The sequence below is a fragment of the Rhinopithecus roxellana genome, chromosome 13, assembly GCF_007565055.1.
Source record: "Rhinopithecus roxellana isolate Shanxi Qingling chromosome 13, ASM756505v1, whole genome shotgun sequence".
Lineage (NCBI taxonomy): Eukaryota > Metazoa > Chordata > Mammalia > Primates > Cercopithecidae > Rhinopithecus > Rhinopithecus roxellana.
Window position 1 is genome coordinate 79,659,729 of NC_044561.1, and position 23,846 is coordinate 79,683,574.

Below are 23,846 nucleotides of genomic sequence, written 5' to 3' on the forward strand. Positions count from 1 at the left end.
TCTTAGTTATTTCTTGCCTTCTGCTAGTTTTTGAATGTGTTTGCTCTTGCTTCTCTGATTCTTTTAACTGTGATGTTAGGGTGTCAATTTTAGATCTTTCCTGCTTTCTCTTGTGGGCATTTAGTGCTATAAATTTCCTTCCACATACTGCTTTCAATGTGTCCCAGAGATTCTGGTATGTTGTGTCTTTGATCTCATTGGTTTCAAAGAACATCTTTATTTCGGCCTTCATTTCATTACATACTCAGTAGTCATTCAGGAGCAGGTTGTTCAGTTTCCATGTAGTTGAGGAGTTTTGAGTGAATTTCTTAATCCTGAGTTCTAGTTTGATTGCACTGTGGTCTGAGAGACACTTTGTTATAATTTCTGTTCTTTTACATTTGCTGAGGAGTGCTTTACTTCCAACTATGTGGTCAATTTTGGAATAAGTGCAATGTGGTGCTGAGAAGAATGTATATTCTATTGATTTGGGGTGGAGAGTTCTGTAGATGTCTATTAGGTCTGCTTGGTGCAGAGCTGAGTTCAATTCCTGGATATCCTTGTTAACTTTCTGTCTCGATCTGTCTAATGTTGACTGTGGGGTGTTAAAGTCTCCCATTATTATTGTATGGGAGTCTAAGTCTCTTTGTAGGTCTCTAAGGACTTGCTTTATGAATCTAGGTGCTCCTGTATTGGGTGCATATATATTTAGGATACTTAGCACTTCTTGTTGAATTGATCCCTTTACCATTATGTAATGGCCTTCTTTGTCTCTTTTTATCTTTGTTGGTTTAAAGTCTGTTTTATCAGAGACTAGGATTGCAACTCCTGCTTATTTTTGTTTTCCATTTGCTTGGTAGATCTTCCTCCATCCCTTTATTTTGAGCCTATGTGTGTCTCTGCACATGAGATGGGTCTCCTGAATACAGCACACTGATGCGTCTTGACTCTTTATCCAACTTGCCAGTCTTTGTCTTTTAATTGGAGCATTTAGCTCATTTACATTTAAGGCTAATGTTGTTATGTGTGAATTTGATCCTGTCGTTATGATGTTAGCTGTTTATTTTGCTCTTTAGTTGATGCAGTTTCTTCCTAGCATTGATGTTCTTTATAATTTGGCATGTTTTTGCAGTGGCTGGTACCGGTTATTCCTTTCCATGTTTAGTGCTTCCTTCAGGAGTTCTTGTAGGGCAGGCCTGGTGGTGACAAAATCTCTCAGCATTTGTTTGTCTGTAAAGGATTTTATTTCTCCTTCGCTTAGGAAGCTTAGTTTGGCTGGATATGAAATTCTGGGTTGAAAAATCTTTTCTTTAAGAATGTTGAATATTGGCCCCCACTCTCTTCTGGCTTGTAGAGTTTCTGCTGAGAGATCCACTCTTAGTCTGATGGGCTTCTATTTGTGGGTAACCCGAACTTTCTCTCTGGCTGCCCTTAACAATTTTTCCTTCATTTCAACTTTGGTGAATCTGACAGTTATGTGTCTTGGAGTTGCTTTTCTCGAGGAGTATCTTTGTGGCATTTTCTGTATTTCCTGAATTTGAATGTTGGCCTGCCTTGCTAGATTGGGGAAGTTCTCCTGGATAATATCCTGAAGAGTGTTTTCCAACTTAGTTCCATTCTCCCTGTGACTTTCAGGTACACCAATCAGACATGACCCTGTATTATTACTGATTATTACACAATATTGTCTCCTGGCCCCAACCTGCACATTGGTGCTGCTGTCTAAGCATCAGGATTTCAGACAGTGCTTCTTTATGGTCATGATATCCCCCTTAGCACCTCAGTCCATTCCTCATACACATGCATGCACACACATGCACACACATGTACACACTGTAGTGGCCGGTCTCCCGGATAGCCTACAGTGACCCTAATCTCCTATCTTTATGTCCTTGAATAGTCCACACTGAGCCAGGGCTGTTCTGGGTTGAGTCTAGTTTACAAATGATACAGTGGCTTCCATCTTGGTCTCTGGGAATACTGTATCTGGAGCAAGTCAACCGAAATACCAAGCTCACATGCAGTCTTGCGGAGAAGCCACGTGGAGAACAAAGACGTCATTCAATAGCTATTATCAACCTGCAGCCATGAGAGTGAGCTACCTTGGAAGGGATTCTCCAGAGTCCATCAAACCTTCAAATAATGGCAACACAGCCAATATCAGAGTGTAACCCAATGAGACGTGACAACCAGAGTTGCCCAGTCAGGCCACCCAGAGATGCTTGACTCACAGACACCATGAGATATATAAATAAATTGCTTGAGCCATTAAATGACCAGGTGATTTGTCATGCAGCATTAAGTAACTGATACATTTAACTGTGAGCACACACTTATGCACAGACATACATACGCATGCATACACACACACACACACACACACACACATGAATGCAGTCTTCTCTCCCTGCATCATTAACTTTTCTGCTTCAATTCAAAACCAATGAAAATCTCTAAATGGCCAAACTGTCTTTTTGGTTGGATCTGGTTAAAACTAGCTGTTTCTAAGCTAACAGGCTGCATCTTCCAAAAAGTCCTGGGAAGGGAGATTTCTGTAGAAATCCATGGACAGAAACTCTCAAGGCAGCCAGACTCTCAGAGCCTTACAGAAAGTGCCAGTATGCTTGAAGCAATTGAGGACTGCGTCCTCTGGTTATCTAGAAATATTTGTCCATGAAAAGTAATTTGTACTCAGAGTTGGGTGAGGTGTAGAAACTGCTTCCATTTATTGGTAGCAGATTATCCCAGCTAGTAGGTGAAGTATCCAGCTAGAATAGGCTGTGCGATGCTGTCAAAACACATCATGGATTTTCAACACCAGCCCATGAAGAACACACAAAAATGCAAAAAGCCCAAACAAATGAAGTCAATGGGTTAACTGTGTTGTTCTAGTTCTTGCAAGTGTCTTTGCTTCTTCTTTAAAACGGAAATGAGTGTGCAAAACACGCTAGAAGATAACTACATATCTTTGCATCGTTTCTTCAGCATGGTGAGTTCAAATTTCCATGGTTTAGATGCAACAATGAAAGTACAAAAAACCACCTGAAAGAGACAAAAAGAATACTCAGCTTCTATTTTAAAAAGAAAAAAAACAAAAGCAAAAGTTCCTATTTCCAGGCAGGAGTTAGAATCAGCAGGGCTAATCTGTCTGAGTCAGCCATGCCTCGTCAGAAAACAGAAGATCCAGCCCCCTCACCAAAGAAGTCCTCATCGGTTCACCTGTTGTGATCTGAGCCATCATGGGTGTGGCTTCATCCACTCCAGGAGAGCAAGGGTCAGAACCCAAGGACGGGTTATTATTGGAAAATCCCCAACTCCAGCCCTGACTCTCATCCATCCACATGGACTCCCTGTAGCCCACAGAGACCCCAGGCTGCACAGAGAGTCCTACCCAGGGAATGCAACATTGTAAGAATAGTGCCAGGTCCTGTACCCCTTGGGGAAATAAAAATTTGCCAGCAACCAAGGATGAAAGCTTGCAGCTGTAGGACTGGAAGGAAACAAGTAGCTCTCATCCCAGAGTCCTGCAGAATATGTGGGTTTTTGGCTCCCTGCCTGGGAACGAGAACACTGTTTCCCTCCTCTCTCTCCTAAAATCTTCATTTAGAATAAAAATATAAAGTAAGAATACTTCCCTGAAGTCATTGTAAACTTGAATGACAGCAACAAGTAGAGAAGAAGTTGTGTAAGACATAAAGGTGTAGGAACAGTTTGGGGGAGAAAATAGGACACGCCACCAGCAACCCAGACAGCGCCTTGCAGAACTGAGTCCAGGCTCCTACACCTGGGCCGGAGGGGGATCCAGGGATGGGGGAGCCTGTGTGTGCCAGTGGTGCAAAGAGAGAGAGTGGGCATCAGGTTTGCCAGAGAGTTGACTAAGTAATTGCTTAACTTCTGGACCAGCCAAGGTAGACAGAAAACAATCAGGAAACAGAGGACCTGAATAACCCAATTATCAAGCTCAACCCTAGAGGATATTTTAGCAATGTATATTAAAATTTTTAAGAGGTGAAAAAATATTGGATTAGTAATTCAATTTCTGAGAACCTTGCCTATAAGGAAACAATAATCAGACATACACACACATAGAAATAAGACTATTAATTATAGCACTGTCCATAGTAGCTAAAAATTAGGGAAAATCTTAATCAATTCTCAAGAATTGGCTAAATAATATATGGAAGCATCATAAAATAATATCAAATAGTTTCATTACATGATGTTCTAATTTTACAGTTTTAGAAATGCTTAGGTTTTATTATTAAATGAAAATCTAGATCATGAAACAGCATTCATTATGGTATCAACTACAAAAAATATAAACATAAAATATTTTTAAACTAAAATACATATCAATATATTTACAGTGGTAAGATTTGGATAAGAGTATCTATAGTTGATTTTTAAAAGCTTAGTATTTTTTAAAATTTCCAAATTTTTTACATTGACTGAATCAGGCCAGTAACTATTTAAAATAATATTGTTTTAAAATTTATTTTCCAAAGATCCCAGATACCCGCACTTTCTTCCTTTCTAAATACCTATAAATAAACCAAGAAAACAGATAGGTCCAATCTATAGGAGCTTTATGAAACAAGAAAGGATCCTATGCAAGGGCAGAGACAGATAAAAATCTCCACATGGTAAATAGATGTGGGCAAGTGGATAAAAGTTTATTGAGTGCCATGTACTCAAGATAGAGGATGCAATCATAAGAGAAAGCAAAGGCAGTAAACCACCTCCCAACCTCTCAAACCCAAAGCCATCCTGATTTTCCTCCTCTCACACTCCATGGCTAATCAATCAGCAAATTCTAAACAAACTTTCATAGACCCAGAATCTGAGCACCTCCCCAACCTAACCAACATTATCTCTCATTCGAGGTATCTCAATAGACTAATAATGGACTCATACGGCTCTCACATCTCCACCCATGCCCCTGTGTTAAATTTTCTCCTTTTGTCTCCTGAGGTCTGCACTCCTCCTGTCTCTACCTGGCTTGTCTTGGAAGACTGACCTCCATGGGCTGCTCCAGTGGGCACCCTTGCCCTCTGACCTCCATGGGCTGCTCCAATGGGCACCCTCGCCCTCTGACCTCCATGGGCGGCTCCAGTGGATACCCTTACCCTCTGACCTCCATAGGCAGTTCCAATAGGCACACTTACCCTCTGATCTCCATGGGCAGCTCCATTGCGCACTCTTACCCTTTGACCTCCATGAGCCACTCCAATAGGCAACTTTACCCTATGACCTCCATGGACTACACCAGTGGGCCCCTTACCCTCTGACCTCCATGGGCTGCTCCAGTGGGCACTCTTGCCCTCTGACCTTCATGGGAAATTCCAGTGGGCACCCTTACCTTCTGACCTCCATGGGCTGCTCTAGTGGGCACCCTTACCCTCTGACCTCCATGGACTACACCAATGGGCACCCTTACCCTCTGACTTCCATGGACTACACCAATGGGCACCCTTACCCTCTGATTTCCATGGGCTACTCCAATGTGCACTTTTGACCTCTGACCTCTGTGGGTTGCTTCAACGGACACTCTTACCCTCTGACCTCTCTGGACCATGCCAGTGGGCACCCTTGCTCTATGACCACCATGGGCAGTGTCAGTGGGCCCCTCTGGCTTCCAGTTGAGTTTGGCCAAGGGGGAATAAAATCAGAAAAGTGGGAAGCAGGAGTAGAGTGAGGTCAGGGAGTCACAGCAGGTTGGCTGTGTTCCTCCACCTAAGGCTGTGGCCCCAACAGGAGCTGCCTTATTGCTCCAAAAAGAAGGATATTAAAAAGCAAGTCCTATAAACAAAAAAACAAAACAAAACAAAACAAAGTTCCAAAATTTATGTAAATTTTGAAAAGCATACAAAATTCTTTTACATAGGCAAAAGTTTTTAAACATAGGTAGAAATGTTACCCACCAATGATAGAAGAGTGGTTATCTTTGAGGGGGAGCATAATAGATGTGTAGCATTTTACTTTTTAAAATAAATAGTAATACCCTTTAGGATGTCTATTACCTAAAAGTCAAGAGATAACGAATATTGGTGAAGGTGTGGAGAGAAAAGAGCCCTTGTACACTGTTTCTGGGAATGTAAACTGGCACAGTCATTATGAAAAACAGTATGGAGGTTCCTAAAGAAATTAAAAATAGAACTGCCATATGACTTAGCAATCCCTCTGGAAATAAAATCGTCACTTCATAAAGATAGCTGCACTCCTGTGTTCATTGCAACATTATTCACAATACCCAGCATGTGGAAACAATGTAAGTGCTCATCAACTGGTGGATGGTTAAAGAAGATGCGGTACACACACACAATGAAATATTATTCAGCCTTAAAGAAGAAGGGGATCATGTCATTGGCCACAAGGATGAAACTGGAGGGGGCTGTACTAAGTGAAACAAGCCAGACACAGAAAGAAATATATGGCATGATCACACTTATATGTAGAATCTAAAAAAAAAGTCAAATATACAGAGAGAGAATAAAGTAATGGTTACCCCCAGAGCAGGTTGTGGGGGGTTGGGAGATGTAGGCTAGAAGCTACAAATTAGCAGATATAGGATGAAGTTTAATGTACATCATGAGTTAATTAAATTACACTATATTTGGAACTTCTTTTAGATGACTAGATTTAGTTGTTTGTGTCACAAAAATAATGCATAGTTATGTGAGATTCTGTTATTTTACTTCAGTATGGTAACCGTTTTACTATCTGTATGAATCACATAATACCATGTGATATATTTTAAATATATCCAATAAAATTTATTTTTAAAAATAAATAAAAATAAATTTTAAAAAATAGTGAAAATTAATGTAATAAAATGATAATATTTGTAAAACTTGTGTGGTAGGTGGATAAGCATTTGATATATCATTGGTAGTACTTTCTTGAATTTTTGAAATATTACTTAATTTAAAATTACTTCTAATCTTTTATAAGAATTCACTCTCTAGATTTAGCCACCTGCTTGCACTTGGCATTCTGCTAAGCTGTCTGCTCTTCATTAAAAGATGAGGATTTTGGCCGGGCTCAGTGGCTCACGCCTGTAATCCCAGCACTTTGGGAGGCCAAGGCGGGTGGATCACGAGGTCAGGAGATCGAGACCATCCTGGCTAACACGGCGAAATTATTTCCAATTTTTTTCTTTCATAAATGAAACTATATTGGAAAACCTTATATATGCATATTTCTGTGCCCTGTGTATTTTTTCATCTATTTACTAAATATCTAAAGCAAGCACAAGACATGGATAGCCAGAAATAGTGGCAGATAAGTGATTGGCAAAAACTGCTCAGACATAATACCAATTAAAAATATCCTCATATTTAGGGCAGGCGCGGTGGCTCATGCCTGTAATCCCAGCACTTTGGGAGGCCAAGGCGGGTGGATCACCTGAGGTCAGGAGTTCAAGACCAGCCTGGTCAACAGGCTTCAGCCTGTTGTTCAACACTGTCTCTACTAAAAATACAAAAGTTAGTTGGGAGTAGGGGCACATGATTGTAGTCTCAGCTACTTGGGAGGCTGAGGCAGGAGAATCTCTTGAACCTGGGAAGTTCTCCCTGCCCCCTACAGTCTTGGAGATGCCTGCTTATACTGACTGGCCTCTCCCCCTCCTGGCACCTGCTCTGATCATGGAGCAAGGCTGGGGCAGAACCCGGAGTTGTCGCAATCCAGTTGGGTGCACGCCTGCTTAGGACAGCTGTAATACTCTGACCCCCCTCCAGTCTTTGGGCACCAAGGAGCACGGGAGGCAGGCTGAGGGGAGTGCTGAGGACAGCTCAGCACTGGTCCATGAAGGGTGGTGGAAGGCAGACAGGCTCCTGGGCAGAAAGGGGTTGGTCCCGGGTGAAGTCCCACCTTCAGGTTGGGGAGGACCTGAGGCCTCTGGGCTGGACTGCCAGTCCTGCAGACCAGAGGGGGAACTTGTACTTATTGCTGGGCCCACCCATGGCTGACTATAGACCAATCAGCACACAATTCCCCTCTGAAGACCATAGATACCCCCAGACTCAGATAAAGCAGAAGACAGACAAACAGCTGCAGAAAGGAGCTATCTTCTCTGCTGAGAGCTGGGAAGACTACCAGATGACCAGCTGCAGAAAGGAGCTACCCTCTCTGCTGAGAGTTGAACACTCTGAATAAACTGCCTACAGAGAGGAGCTACCCACCACGGGGTTTCCTCTGAGCTGTTCTAACACTCAGTGAAGCTCCTCTTTGTCTTGCTCACCCTCCACTTGTCTGTGTACCTCATTCTTCCCAGAAACAGGACAAGAACTTGGGCAAAGGTGCCACCAGTCATAGAAGTTTCCAGCCAGAAAAGCAACACCCCAAAGATCCCATAACATTCGGGAACGGAAGGTTGGCATCAGCAACAGATAATAGAAATGATGCTTTGTGTCTAGAACCTGGTCATCCACAGTACTGAATATGATGTGGTACACAAATCTTACCAGGGCAAGGGATTCTCCTTGTCTCAGCCACATACCTTTTGCATTTTGGGATCCTCTTGAAAAGCACAGTTTTCATCTTCTGAAATTTTCTTGCAAATGGTTCTGGCAATTTTGACCTCAATATAGTACTCCAAACTATCTGTCACCTGTCAAAGAGTAATGTAAAAATAATATGTTATTAAAGAATGTATAATATCAATTGTCATCTCTGGTAAATAAACATGTCATTGACTACTCAGGGGAAAGAATGTCTTTCTGCCTTCCCCCTCTTCAACTGTTTTCGTCCAGAAGTTTTGGAGTGATTTGGAAGGTTTCTTATCTTGATATCTCTGTCTCATCATAGTATTTAATTTTAAAGTAATGGTAACTGTCTCCAAAATAAAGCAAGGAAATGATTCCCCCCAAAATTATTTTCCTGGGGAAGCTAATGGTTTGCTTATTAGAGCTTGGGAAACAGCAGAGCTTCTAGCCTCTTCATGCCTAATCAATAGATATTGAGGAAATAAAACTATGACCCAGAACTGGAACTCACTTAGTGTGTATTTGTATTGATTATCTCTAAAGTCTCCTATTCTTTGTCAATCTCAGTATCCACACCTTATTGAAATACGGATTCCTCCAAAATTTCTGCTTCTCAGGGCGTTGTACCTGCATGAAGCCCCTAGCAGCCCTTCTGTTCAAGGAGAGCCTCTTGGGGAAACAGAACAGCTCAATGGCAAAAGTGGAATTTATTTAAAAATGAACAAGAAAACAAGGTTTACAAGACTTAGGGGAGAGAACATATTAAAGAGAATGACCAAGTTTAAACACAATAACTCGTCCCAGAAGAATCAGAGACAACTGACAAAATATTTTTTAAAATTTTAAGAAATTCTAGAAAAGTTTCCTGGGCATTGAACAAAGGGAGTGTGGTAGGCAGAATTCTAAGATGACCCCAGGCGTCCTGCTCCCTGTTGTGTGTGCCCTGTGGGATCCCTAGGACTATGAATAGGATGGATTTTACTTCTGTGATTAGGCTATCCTCTAGGGGAAAGCTGAATTAAAACAGGGAGATTGACTTGGTTGACCTGACTGATTCACATGAGCCCTTTAAATCTTAGGTTAGAGGTCAGAGAGAGAAGTGCACACTCTTGGATCGAGCAATTTCACTTTTGGATGTACACGTAACTTCAAAGGCACACACATGTACAAATACAGGTACACCTCATTTTATTGTACTTTGAATTATCATGCTTCGCAGGTACTGTGTTCTTTACAAATTGAAGGTTTATGGCAACCTTGAGTCAAGTATCTACCAGTACCATTTTTCCAACATGCACATGCACATTTCCTGTCTCTGTGTCACATTTTGGCAAGTGTCAAAATATTTCAAACTTTTTCATTATTATTACATCTGTTATGGTAATTTGTGACCAGTAGTCTTTGATGTTACTATGTAATTGTTTTGGAACACTAAGAACCATGACCATGTAAGTCAGTGAACTTAAATCTATAAATATGTGTGTTCCTACTGCTCCACAGACTGGCTATTCCCCATCTATCTCCTCTCCTTAGGCCTCCCTATTCCCTGAAACACAGTAATACTGAAATAAGGCCAACTAACAACCCTACTGTTGCCTCACTGTAATGTGAAAAGAAGAGTCACACATATCTCACTTTAAATGAAAAGCTAGAAATGACTAAGATTAGTGAGGAAGGCATGTTGAAATCTAAGATAGGCTGAAAGCTAGAACTCTTGCACCAGTTAACACAGCTATGAATGCAAAGAAAGAGTTCTTGAAAAAAAATTAAAGATGCTCCTCTAGTGAACACGTAAATGATAAGACAGCAAAACAGCCTTATTGGTGATACAGAGAAAGTTTTAATGGTCTGGATGAAAGATCAAACTAACCACAACATTCCCTTAAGCCAAAGTCTAGTCCAGAGCAAGGCCCTAACTGTCTTTAATTCTATGAAGGCTAAGGGAGGTGAGGAAGCTGCAGAAGAAAAGTTGGAATTTAGCAGAGACTGGTTCATGAGGTTTAACAGAAGAAGCCATTTCCATAACATTAAAGTACAAGGTAAAGCAGTAAGTACTCATGTAGAAGCTATAGCAAGTTATCCTGAAGACGCAGCTAAGATCATTGATGGAGGTGGCTACACAAACAAGAGATTTTCAATGTAGATCATTCAGCCTTCTGTTAGAAGAAAATGCCATCTAGTACTTTCATAGCTAGAGAGAAGTCAATGTCTGTCTTCAAAGCTTCGAATGACAGGTTAACCCTCTTGTTAGAGGCTAATGCGGCTGGTGACTTTAAGTGGAAACCAATGCTCATTTACTATTCTGAAAATCCTAAAGCACTTAAGAATTATGCTAAATCTACTCTACATATAAGAAAACATCAAATCTTGGATGAAAGCATTTTTGTTTACAGCACGGTTTACTGAATATATTACGCCTACTACTGAGACATAATGCTAAAAAAAAAAAAAAAAAAAAAAAAAAAAAAAAAAAAAAACCACATGCACAATTCCCTTCAAAGGATTGCTGCTCATTGACAATGCACCCGGTCACCCAATAGCTCTAGTGGAAATATTGAAGGATTTATATTGTTTCCATGCTGGCTAATACAACATCCATTCTGTAGGAGTAATTTCAACTCTCAAGTGTTGTTATTTAAGGAAAACATTTCATAAGGCTGTAGCTTCCTCTGATGGATCTGGGATCTGGGTAACTTCCTCTGATGGATCTGGGCAAAGTAAGTTGAAAACCTGGAAAGGATTCCCCATTCTTCATGCCATTCAGAACATGTGTGATTCATGGGAGGAGTTCACAATATCAACATTAACAGAAATTTGGAAGAATTTGATCCAATCATCTTGAATGACTTTGAGGGACTCAAGACTTCAGTGGAGGAAGTAATTGCAGATGTGGTGGAAATTGCAAGATGACTAAAATTAGAAGTGGAACTGAAAATGTGACTGAATTGCTGCCATCTCATAATAAAATGTGAATAGATGAGGAGTTGTTTCTTAGAGATGAGCAAAGAAAATGGTTTCTTGAGATGGAATTGTTTCTGGTGAAGATGCTCTGAACATTGTTGAAATGACAACAAAGGATTTAGAATATTACACAAACTGAGTTGATAAAGCAGCTGCAAGGTTTGAGAGGGTTGACTCCAATTTTAAAAAACATTCTACTGTGAGTAAAATGTTATCAAACACCATCACATGCTACAGGAAAGTTTTCATGAGAGTAAGTCAATCAATGTGGCAAACTTCCCTGTTGTCTTATTTTAAGAAATTGCCACAGTCCCCTCAACCTTCAACAGCCACTACCCTGCTCAGTCAGCAGCCACCAACATCGAGACAAGATCCTTCACCAGCAAAAGATTACAATTGGCCTAAGGTTTAGGTATCATTTGCATTATTAACAATACAGTATTTTGAACTAAGGTACACATTTTTAGATTTAGGGCTATTGGACACTTAATAGACTCCAGTATAGTGTAAACCTAACTTTATTGGCACTGGGAATCCAAACTATGTATGTGACTCACTTTAGTGTGATATTCAGTGTATTGCATGGGATACAATGCAATGGATTGTATTATGGAACTGAATCCACAAGGCACCGTATCCACAAGGTATGCCTGTGTGTGCATAGTGTCACTACTCATACAGTCAAAGACAGAAAACAACCCCAATATGTATCAACAATAGCAGGATAATACATGGTAGTGTGCTTATATAATGAAATTCTCCACAGCAATAAGAATGAACATACTTTTTTTTTTTTAAGATTCCACACATAAATGAGATCATGCAGTATTTTTCTTTCTGCATCTGATTTTTTACTTCACTTAACATAAAAAGTGAAGTGGGTCAGGGAAGAAATGGGGAGACATAGGTCAAAGGATAAAAAGAGACAGATATGTAGGTCAAACAAGTCTAGAGTTCTAATGTACATCATGAGGACAAAGTCAAGGTTACTGTATTGTATTTGGGATTTTTCTGAAAGTGTGAATTTTGGGTATCTTGATCCCCATAAAAAGGTAACAATGTGTAATGATGGATATGTTAATTCACTCGACAGTAGTAACCATTCCATTATCTACAGGTATATGAAAATATCATGTTGTATACTTTAAATATATACAATATTTTTTTTAAAAAAAAATAAAACACTTGATTTTGAAAAAAACGAAAGGAGTATATTATTGCTACATGCCACAACATGAACGAAATGCGCAAACGTAATATTGAAAGACACAAGCCAAACCAAAATAACACAGTATGTGGGATCTCACACCTATGAAGTTCAAGCAGCAGGTAAAGCTGTGGTATGAGGGCTGTACACTTAGGCAGTGTTCACGGTAAAGGTTTCTTCCAGGGCAGAGCAGGGAAGAGCGGCATGCATAACTCCATGAAGCCTGAGAAGCTCTCTCCAGACTAGACGGGGAATCATTTCATTTTAAAGCGTTCATTTTAAAGTGATTCACTCTGCTTGACATCTATGCGTTATGAACTTTTCTGTTTTTGTGTTGGTTTCACAATGAAAAGGTTTTAAGGAATAAATGGGAATTCTTATTTTTAAAAGGTTTTTAAAAGAATAATGTAAAGGACTGTTCCTACTCAATAGCAACTCTACAATACCGACTGAGGAACAAATAAAATAATCAAGGATCCTACAACAGACCCAGTTATATTTGGATACTTAGTCTATAGTGAGCTGGCTTTTCAAAACACAGAGGTCTTTTATAGAGAGGGTTGGGGAAATTTACTATTTTAAAAAGTTGAAGTTAGATCCAGTACCCACATCATAAATAAAAATAATTCCAAGATAAATTACTGAGCTAAAATTATAAATGTCTTAGAAGAACTGTGTTAGATACGAGTTCTAAATTTCTCTTCAAAGAATCAATATGTCAGTATGTTCAATTCTTTGCCTTCTACTTTTGAACTTAACTTCCTCATAAAGCAACCTTTTTCGAATCACCTGCTCCACCCTGACTCATTCAGATTACCTGCTCTGCCCTGACTCATTCTCCACCCTGACTCATTTCGATTTCCTTCTCTGTCATAACCATTTTTCCTGCCAAACCACTCACCCTGTCACTCTCTTTAAATTAGCCAATTAGAATTAGTTTGGCCTGTGCAGTCTAATCCTAGCCAGTAGGGGAATGACGCGGCAGCAGGGGCCATTTGCGTCAGGAATAAGAACCCTTTCCCCTCCCTTGTCCAGGTGTGTGCTCACTGTTGCTCCATCTGTGAGGATGCATCCTGCTATAGAAGTAAATTGCCTTGCTGAGAGGAAAAAAAGAAAATTTTATATTCGAGTGCTATTTATTTTGTGGCACCAAAACTTTATGTATAACAATTGTAACTGTCATACTCAAAAATGGAAAGGGACTTCTTAAGCAAGATATAAACTCCAGACAACATATGAGAAGAAAAAACAAATGTTATTATGTCAATATTTTAAAAAAAATCTTAAAGACATCGTAAGCAAAATTAAACTGCAAGCAACAGACAGGCAAGCACAAAACATTGGCAGTACATATGAGAACCATAGTTTAATATGAATAGTACATAAAGAACATCTGTAATTCTGTAAGAGCAACACAAGCAATGCAAAAGTAAAAGAGAAACAATTCCTAGAAGTAAACATATATTGCAGATAAATTCAATGAAAGACAATTGCTCACTCTATAGGGGAATTTTTAAAATGTTATTTTTGCCTCCATCAGACTGGCAAACATCTGAAAGACAAAATAAGACCACAGCTGGTGAAAACGAGAAGCAAGAGGTACTCAGACCTGCAGCATTGCCAAAAATCTAACGTAATTTAGCCCTTTTAAGGGGCAATTTGTCATTATTTTGCAAATGTACTCTTTAACCAATGAATTCAAATTCAGGATACTATCGGTATTAGTCAGGGTTCTCCAGAGGGACAGAATTAATGGAATAAATTTGTATATAGAAGGAGTTTATTAGGGAGAATTGGCTGACACAATTACGAGGCAAAAATCCCATAGCAGGCTGTCTGCAAGCAGGGAAAGAGAGAAGCCAGTAGTGGCTCAGTCCAAGTCCAAAAGCCTCAAAACCAGGGAAGCTGGCAGTGCAGCCAAAGGCCCAAGAGACCCCAGGGACCCACTGGTGCAAGTCCCAGAGTCCACAGGTCGAAAAACCTGGAGTCAGATGTCCAAGGACAGGAGAAACAAACATCCAATGCAGGAAGAAAAGAGCCAGAAGCCTCAGCAAGCAAAGCCATCCTCGTCTCCCACCTGGCCTGTGTTGTCCTAGCCTCACTGGCAGCAGATCAGCAGATTGGATGGTGCCCACCCACACGGAGGGTGGGTTTTCCTCTCCCAGTCCACTGACTCAAACATTCATCTCCTCTGGCAGCACCCTCACAGACACACCCAGAAACAAGACTTAACCGGCCATGCCGGCATCCTTCAATCCAGTCAAGTTGACACCTGATTTTAACCTCACAATATCATAGCAACACATACAAAGGAATACTCATTGTTTCATTTCCTATCAACAAAACTCATGGTCCATTAGGAAATGGGCAAAAAAAAAAAAAAAAAAAAAAAATTATGGCACATCATCTCATGAAATACAACGATGAGGTGGATCCAAGTGTATTTATGTAGCTTTTTCAAGACATGTTTCAAGTGGCCAAAAAAGTAGAGAATAGCATAGAAAGCATGATTTTATGACTATAAAGTATACTTTTAAATATTTCAGACACACATGTAAGTACATAGAAAACATCTAGAAGGATAGAGCACACTGCTCTTAGTGGTGCCCTCAAGAAGGAACAGCCAGACTGGAAATGCAAGAAATTGAGGGTTTGCTTTCATTTTTTTAAAAAAAACTTCCAACTGTACTCTTAGAACTTTTTGGTGACTGTATATCAAGTTTCTTAACCTCAGCGCTATTGATATTTTGAGCTGGATCCTCTTTGTTTGGGGGCTGCCATGTGCATTGCAGGATGGTTGGTAGAATCCTGAGACTACACTCACTAGATGTCAGGAGCAGTCACCTCTGGTCATAACAACAAAAAAGTCCCTCCAGGCATTGCCAAAACACCCCTAAGGAGCAAAAGCCACTCCTAGTTGCAAATCACTGCCGTATATTTGAGTCATATGTCATGAGTTGAAATTACAGTAAAAAACTAACAGCTCTAGGCCGGACGCGGTGGCTCATGCCTGTAATCCCAGCACTTTGGGAGGCCGAGAAGGGTGGACCACGAGGTCAGGAGATCGAGACCACCCTGGCTAACACGGTGAAACCCCATCTCTACTAAAAAAAAAACAAAAAAATTAGCCGGGCATGGTGGTGGGCACCTGTAGTCCCAGCTACTCGGGAGGCTGAGGCAGGAGTATGACATGAACCTGGGAGGTGGAGCTTCCAGTGAGACGAGATTGTGCCACAGAGTGAGACTCCGTCTCAAAAAAAAAAAAAAAAAAAAAAAAAAAATACAGCTCTCATTCATACTCATCAGCTACCAAGCAACCACTAATCCTATCTTGACCCACGCTTGCTCAGGAAATAGGAGGCAGGTGGAGTCCTGACTGCTGAGGAGCCCCTCAGTCTTTTTTTTTTTTTTTTGAGACGGAGTCTAGCTAGCTCTGTCGCCCAGGCTGGAGTGCAGTGGCCGGATCTCAGCTCACTGCAAGCTCGCCTCCTGGCTTTACGCCATTCTCCTGCCTCAGCCTCCCAAGTAGCTGGGACTACAGGCGCCCGCCACCTCGCCTGGCTAGTTTTTTGTATTTTTTAGTAGAGACGGGGTTTCACCGTGTTAGCCAGGATGGTCTCGATCTCCTGACCTCTTGATCCGCCCGTCTCGGCCTCCCAAAGTGCTGGGATTACAGACTTGAGCCACCGCGCCCTGCCCAGTCTTTACACAGACAGGCCTGTCTGACTCCTGGCCATCTGAAGACTCCTCCCCTCCGCTCCCCTGCGGCTGCCCTTTTTCCCCCACCTTCGCTCCACTCGGCATTGTTCAGAGGCAGGTGCTGATGAAGAAGAGCATAGCAGCCTGAGTTTATTTTTATTTATTTTCTTTTATTTTTTTGAGACAGGGTGTAGCACTGTTGCTCAGGCTGGAATGCAGTGACAAAACTACAGTTCACCGCACCCTTGAACTCCTGGGCTCACGCAATCCTCCAGCCTCAGCCTTTGGAGTATCTGGGACTATAGGCAGGTGCCACCACACGCAACTAATTTTCTTTTTCTTTTTTTTTTTAAATTTACAGACGAAGTTCACCATGCTGACCAAGCTGATCTCAGGCTCAGGCAATCCTCTCACCTCAGCCTCTCAAAGTCTGAGATTACAGGTGTGAGCCACCACACCTGGCTCAGCCTGGCTTTAAATCTTGACTTTTCTACTTACTAGCTGTGTGGCTCTGGGCAAGTTACTAAACGTTTTTGTGACTGTTTCCTCACCTGTAAAGTAGAAGAAGGTAGTTGTAGCTTAGTGAGCTATGAGACCTGAGTGCACCTGCAGAAAGCAACCAGCCCTGGTGCCAAGTAAACTAGAATTCTCTCATTGCCGTGTGGCTCCAGGCTGCTGGGGATGGGATGCTCCTTGCACCAGCACTCAGGTTGCACAAACTCTGCAGCAGAACTCAGTCTACCAAGAGATAGTCTAGCATGATGAATGACATCAGTTATTAACAGTGTATCATATGCTTGAAACTTGCTCTTAGAGTAGATTTTCAGTATTCCTAACACACACAAACCAAAAAAAGTAACTATGTAAGGTTATGGGTATGGCAATTAGCTTGATTTTGGTAGTCATTTCACAGTGTATAGAGCAAAACATCATGTTGTATACCTTAAAAATAAATAGAAACATTTAATGTGTCAGGAAAAAATTAATAAAATTGCTTCAAATGTCCAAAAGAAAAGAAAAGAGCAGCATCTATAAACTTTTCCCTAAAGGGCCCGATGGTAAAGATTTTAGGCTTTGCAGGCCAAGCTGTTTCTGTAACTACTCCGTTTAAAAACCTGCAGCAGGCTACACTTCGCCAATCCCTGACACAAATCGGTATATTTTTGTGGTTTTGTTTGTTTGTTTGTTTTTTGAGACGGAGTCTCGCTGTGTCACTCAGGCTGTAGGGCAGTGGCGCGATCTCGGCTCACTGCAAGCTCCACCTCCTGGATTCACACCATTCTCCTGTCTCAGCCTCCTGAGTAGCTAGGACTACAGGCGCCCGCCACCACGCCTGTCTAATTTTTTGTATTTTGAGTAGAGACGGGGTTTCACCGTGTTAGCCAGGATGGTCTCGATCTCCTGACCTTGTGATCCGCCCGCCTCAGCCTCCCAAAGTGCTGGGATTACAGGCTTGAGCCACCGTGCCCGGCCCAAATTGGTGTATTTTTAACTTAAATCTCCCAATAAGATATGGCTGTTTTCTTTCCGTGAAGCCTATGTATATATTATTAAGTTTAAACTGAATTGTCACCAAGAATTTTTCTTTTTGCTTTTATGGTGTGTTGTTTGGGGGATGGTACATAAAAAAAATATTTTTCTGTGCTCTTTTCCAGCAGTATGTAGCTGTAAGGTCAATGAATTTTAAATACTTGTGTTGTAGTCTCTTACTGAATCTGTTTCTACCTGATTGTTTTGAATTATTGCCTGCATTCCAAAGCTCACAGCGAACTGAAAAATAAAACATTCATTCACGGAAAAAAAAAAAAAAAAAACAAGAAACAGTACAAAATGGTATATAATTTTTTTAGATATCCAGGTATTCGGTTTACTGTTATTACTAAACACCTGCCTATAAAGCAAAAACACTATTTTACTGATGTAAGTAGGGAAGCTTAGACACAGAGAAATCCAAGACAGTGGAATAGTTCTGGAGGGGGTGGGAACTTACTGAGAACAGCTGTTAAACATGCCTGAGAGGCTGCCGGCTGCCTGTGTTCTAAGGTTTTAATTTCGCTCATTCGTGGCACATTTCTGCTCACAGGTGTCCTCTACTCAAGCAACACAAGCAACATAACCAGACCTACAGAAAGAACCAGAGGGAGCCAAAGTCCCACAGAGCATGGCAAGATGCATAAGGGGTCTAATGTCCCAGCACTATCGGGGATGCAGCCTCCCAGTGAACCTTCTCTCCTGATCAGATAAGAAAACAGGGAAGTAGGGCAGGTGGCCTGGTAGCCTGGAGACATGAACAGGAAAGGTCAAAGGGAAGGCAGCAGAGAGATGAGCTCGAGGAGGAGGAGGAGGTGCACGGAGAGGCATCTCTGCATGGTGCTTCATGTCAGCACCTCCATGACCCAAGCTCGGTGTCGCCTTCCACCTCTGCCACCCTCTCACTCCCCAGACTCCGGAAGACTGATCTCATTCCTGGGCCTTCATGGTGTTCCACCCTGTCCTGTCTTGGGCTCCTGCCAAGCCCCAGGACAATAACTTCTCTCAGGAAATTTAACGCAGGTACAAGGTTCTCTTCTATTATATAGCCCAGATTAAAATCTCATCAATTGTCCCAATAATATCCTTTACAATTTTTTCTTTTCTTTTATTGAGAAATAAACATAAAATCCTAAACTCCAACGGACTGAATAGACCCCCTCTAGGCCAAGGGGACCCCAGAGAAACCTTAAAAACTGAATTCCCAGCCATAATGGGATGGGAGGTCAGACATACCTCAGTGTGTCCTCTCCTCACTAACCTTTAATTTGTATCCTTTCTTAAGGAGTAAGCAGAAACCAACACCAGAAAACAAGAAATAAACGACTCATCCTTTTATGGCCATTAGTCAGTCATCTGAGGCCAAGACCAGACACTCTCTTCCCTCTTTGCATTTTGATGTGAGAGCTCACCAGCTTCACAAGGCATCCCTTCTTGAAAACTGACCACCACCTCTGGACTGGTTTTGGCTGATGTGTGAAGGATGCACAGTGAGGGTTTTTGTGACTCTGCTTCAGCTTTTGCCATCAGAGGACTGAAAATCCACCTTTGGATCATGCTAATATCAGCAGTTTTTTAAGATGCAACCCATGAAGAGGCATGAAGCTCAACTGTGCTTGCATACATTTTTCTTTAATAAATATTCATGACTCCTCCTTTAGCTTATTAAATATGTATACTTAGCCAACTCATTCAGCACAGATTCCTGTCTTATGCTTCTTCCCTCAAAGTGCCTCTTTCCAACTTCTGTCAGAATTCCCAGCCTGTCAGAATGGTCACCCTGCAGGCTGCAACCCTTTAGAGAAACAAAGCTCTCCTTTTCAAATTCACAAACCAGACTGAATCTCTAGATGACACCGAGATAATACAGGACCACCTTCTGCATTTAGTTGTCATGCTTTGTAGGTCTCCTTTGTTGGGGAACAGTTTTCTAGCATTTTCCCCCATTTCTCATGATATTGGTATTTTAAGTGGTCTTATAGAATGTACTGAATTATGGATTTGTCTAATTTCTCCTATGATTACATTCAAAGTATGCATTCTGAGCCAGAATACCATATACAGGTGCTGGCATCCCCTCTGTGCACATCGTGTCTGGAAGTATGTGATGCCAATTTGTCTCAGTGTTGGTGGTGAGCATCTGGTAAGAAAGGTGTTTATCAAGTTTCCTGATTAGAAGAGTGTCTTTACCCCTGGTAACTAATAAGCAATCCCTGCAATGGTTCATACCAAACACTCTCATCCAGTGGTTGTAGGATTCATTGATGATCTTTGCCTGAAATAGTTATGACCCTGGTGGTGGTGAGAAGATACAACTAGAAGATGGCATAGTTTTCTAGTTAGGCCATTTCTTTCACATTTTTGAGTTGGCATTTTCCTGTAAAGAGGAGCCTCCCTTCTGTCCAGGCTCCTTTCCCAGCATCAGCTGCACTCACTCAATGTGTTGTAACCCATCCTTGCCACGGCCCACATTGATGATGCACAAATGGTCCAAACTTGCTCCCTTTAAGCTGCCTTCTGGGCTCTTATCTCTGCTTTTTGATGTGACTATAACCACTTTTCAGTGATTTTAATGGATATTTTATGTTTCTTCGCCATCCCAGTATAACAAATAATTAAATATAATTTGTTTTCCTTCAAAAACTCCTAAAATAAAATAAACACATTGTGGCTAAAGGCATCTCTCAGTTGTGTTTTCCATTCCTAGTTTCAGTTGCCATCCGCAGATAATGGGCTCTGTTCAGACTGATGTAAACCAATAATAAAATTCTAAGACCTCTCAAGTGACTGAATGGACCCCCTCTCAGTCAAGGGCATTTCAAAGTAAAACTGAAACACTAGTTCAGGCCATGATGGGAAACGGGGTCAGACACGCCTCGTTATACCCTCCTCCCTTTGAAATTCAGAAACAACTGATCAGCTTTAACATTAAAACAGAGGTCTTCGGACTGACAGAACAGATTATTTGTAGCAATAAGATACCAAATTCCAACTTGACTCTTCTATAGCATCCCAAGACACATACAGGTCCTGAAAGAAGCATTTTACCCCAAAATATATTTCTTTGATGAATTTTGAAATAGCCCTGCAAAACCAGCTCTTACAGGGGTAAATTTGCATTTTGTAGAGAATCCCCTTCCTGTTCCAGGTCTTTTCCTGATCCAGGAGAGAATTAACTAAAAGTTTGGCACTTTTAAAGGCCTGATAAGAGACATTTACCATCTCTTCTCTCTGAAGCCTGCCACCTGGAGGCTTCATCTGCATGATTATTAACTTTGGTCTCCATAACCCCTGATCTTAACCCAGACATTGCCTTCTATTGATTCTAGGTTGGGTTTTTTTGTTGTTGTTTGTTTGTTTGTTTGAAATGGAGTTTTGCTCCTGTTGCCCAGGCTGGAGTGCAGTGGCGTGATCTTGGCTCACCACAACCTCCGCCTCCCTGGTTCAAGTAATTTTCCAGCCTCAGCCACCAAAGTAGCTCGGATTACAGGCATGCACCTCCACGCCCAGCTAATTTTGCATTTTTTTTTAGTAGAGACGGGGTTTCTCCATGTCGTTCGGTTGATCTTGAACTCCTGACCTCAGATGATCCACCTCCCTCAGCCTCCCAAAGTGCTGGGATTACAGGTGTGAGCCGCCACGCTGGGCTGATTCCAGGTCTTAAGGTAACAACTTAACTCTTTCAACCAATCAACCATCAGAAAATCTTTGAACCCATCTATGACCTGGAAGCCCCCACTTCGAGTTGTCCTGCCTTTCTAAACCAAACCAACTTACACCTATGTGTATTGAATGATGTATGCCTGTAACTTCTATCCCCCTAAAATGTACAATATTAAGCTATAAACCACCTTGGGCACATGTACTCAGGACCTTCTGGGGCTGTATCACAGGCCTTGGTCACTCAGGTTTGGCTCAGAATAAACCCTTTTAAATATTTTACCGAGTTTGAGTCTATTTGTTGACACTGAGGGCAGGGAGTGAAAAGGCAAGGAGCAAGCACCCTACCCACCTGCTCCTGGCTCTTCAGAACCTTCAGCGCCCTAAAGCTGAACTTGTCTCTGCTGGCCTCGTTATACTCCTTCATGGCGAACCAGAGTGCCTGCTGCACATAGACGTAGTTTTGAGGGATATCTTGGAATGTCCTCACCACCTTCGTTGAGCTCCAGGCTTGGACTCCTCTGGATGCAAGGGCCATAGTGGCCACTACCAGCAGCAGAGCCTGGCAGAGCCTGACCATGGTGCCTCAGCCAAGGGCCACAGGCCAAGCACCATCTATCCTTTCAGGACTGGGGCCAGATGTGGCACGCTGGCCCCTGCTGCCTCTGAAGATGCACAGATACTGGCACCCCAGCTCCTCTTGGCACTGCTGATTAAAAGGAAGGAACTTCTGTTAACACAGTCGTGACATTGTAGTAGAATTAGAAATATACATTTGGTCTTCACCCCAGGTTTCTAGCAGGAAGCACCTAAAACCCTTACAATCGCCTGAGTGGTTGAGATGTGACAGCAGCATCTTGGTTATTTCTAACATGCCCTTTTTAACCACACCTGAGTGTATGCTAATGAGGTGAATCCTGGTAGGATCCCAGATAGTCTCAGGATGGAGGCTGGTTGCAGTGTGGTTAGTGGGTTGGACCTTTCAGCCTCACCCTCCACCCCAGGGAGGAAAGAGGGGCCAAAGATTGCATTCATCACCAATGACCAGTTCATCAGCCATGCCTATGAAATGGAGCCTCCATGAAACCCTCAGAAGGACAGGGTTGAGACATTCCATAGGCACTTTGTGTGTCTTAGGTAATCATTGCCATCCCCCATGGGGCTGTTCAGTGAGTAGCCCCTTCATACAGGAGGAAAAGGAGGCTCATCAAGAGGTCAAGAGAGCACCTAAGCACACTTGATGGAAGTATCCACTCTTTAACTCAGGGCCTGCCCTTCCCCCTACCTTGTAACCTATCTCAATCTAAGAGATACACACATGTAGATAACAGCTTGGAATGTACATTTGCTTTTGAGGATATCCAATTCTACTATAGAATATAAATGAGCATGTAGTTTGTAAGACAGGCAAACCGGTTAAAATGTGTGTAGAGAGTGGGCAAATAGAGACGGACGTCGGCAGAAATCCTAAGTTGTGTTAATGAAATATATGTGGAGGCAGTGTATATCTAAGTTGAACACAGAACGTGTTGACAAAACTAAGAGACACCTGATATCCATCAGGCACTAAATATAAATGACATACACACAGTCAGAAGATTCATGAGGTCTTAATCTGACCACCCTCTGGTGACATTCTGGTGACGTCATTCTGGCACCCTACAAGCTCTCCCCTAGGAATGCAAATCAAGTCCTCAGCTATGCAGGAGGCTTATCAGCTGGCTGGGGCAGCCCTGCCTGCATCTGTTCATAAACCAGTGTGTGCGACTGACAAGCACCTTCCATCTCTAGGACTCTTGCCCAAGTGTCCACTGTGGCACCCCAACCCTACCATTACTGGGGAGCTGATGTGGCTGAGAGAGATGGGGGATGTGAACATGGAGGACCTAGGACCAGGCAGATGGTCTCCTCACCATCACCCCATTTCTCTGTGTTTTAAGCACATTGACCTGTTCCACCCTCTTCCCGCTCCTTATTTTACACTGACCTGACACTGGTGGCTTCCAGCAGCTCACTTTGACAAGGAAGCCTTTCTGCTCTATGGTCTCTGGATCACCTTCCAGGGTGGGCTTGGAGGCCACTCTGGCAAGCACACCACAGCTGCACCATGGGCCCACCTCAGATCCAAGTTCTTCACCACGTTCCTGGCTGCTGGCCCTCGAGCTGACTGTCCCGGCCCACAGGTGGTATTGCCCTCCTTCGTGAGGACTTGAACTGACTGCCGGCTGCCCCTTGGCTGTTCTCTGTCCCCAGCACGCTCAGTTCATGCTTCTGTGCGTGGTCAGAGTGTCTGCTGGGGTCTGCACTCTAGGGTGCCTCTGCCCTCT

The 23,846-nt window shown here is 42.2% G+C and overlaps 1 protein-coding gene across 2 annotated transcripts; it reads right to left on the reverse strand.

Annotated features, from left to right (window-relative positions):
- Positions 1 to 2,676: 2,676 nt before the first annotated feature.
- LOC104666919 (cystatin-13-like) lies at positions 2,677 to 23,846 on the reverse strand. Of its 2 annotated transcripts, none has more exons than XM_010369075.2 (4): positions 23,507 to 23,846; positions 21,872 to 22,228; positions 8,477 to 8,587; positions 2,677 to 3,021 (listed from the first exon to the last, which is right to left on the reverse strand). In XM_010369075.2, exons 2-4 carry the CDS (start codon positions 22,097 to 22,099, stop codon positions 2,938 to 2,940), a joined length of 423 nt encoding a protein of 140 aa, XP_010367377.1. In that variant the 5' UTR covers positions 22,100 to 22,228; positions 23,507 to 23,846; the 3' UTR covers positions 2,677 to 2,937. The 2 variants fall into 2 exon arrangements, with proteins under 2 accessions (XP_010367377.1, XP_010367378.1); XM_010369076.2 differs by having other exon boundaries at positions 21,872 to 22,225; positions 23,507 to 23,845.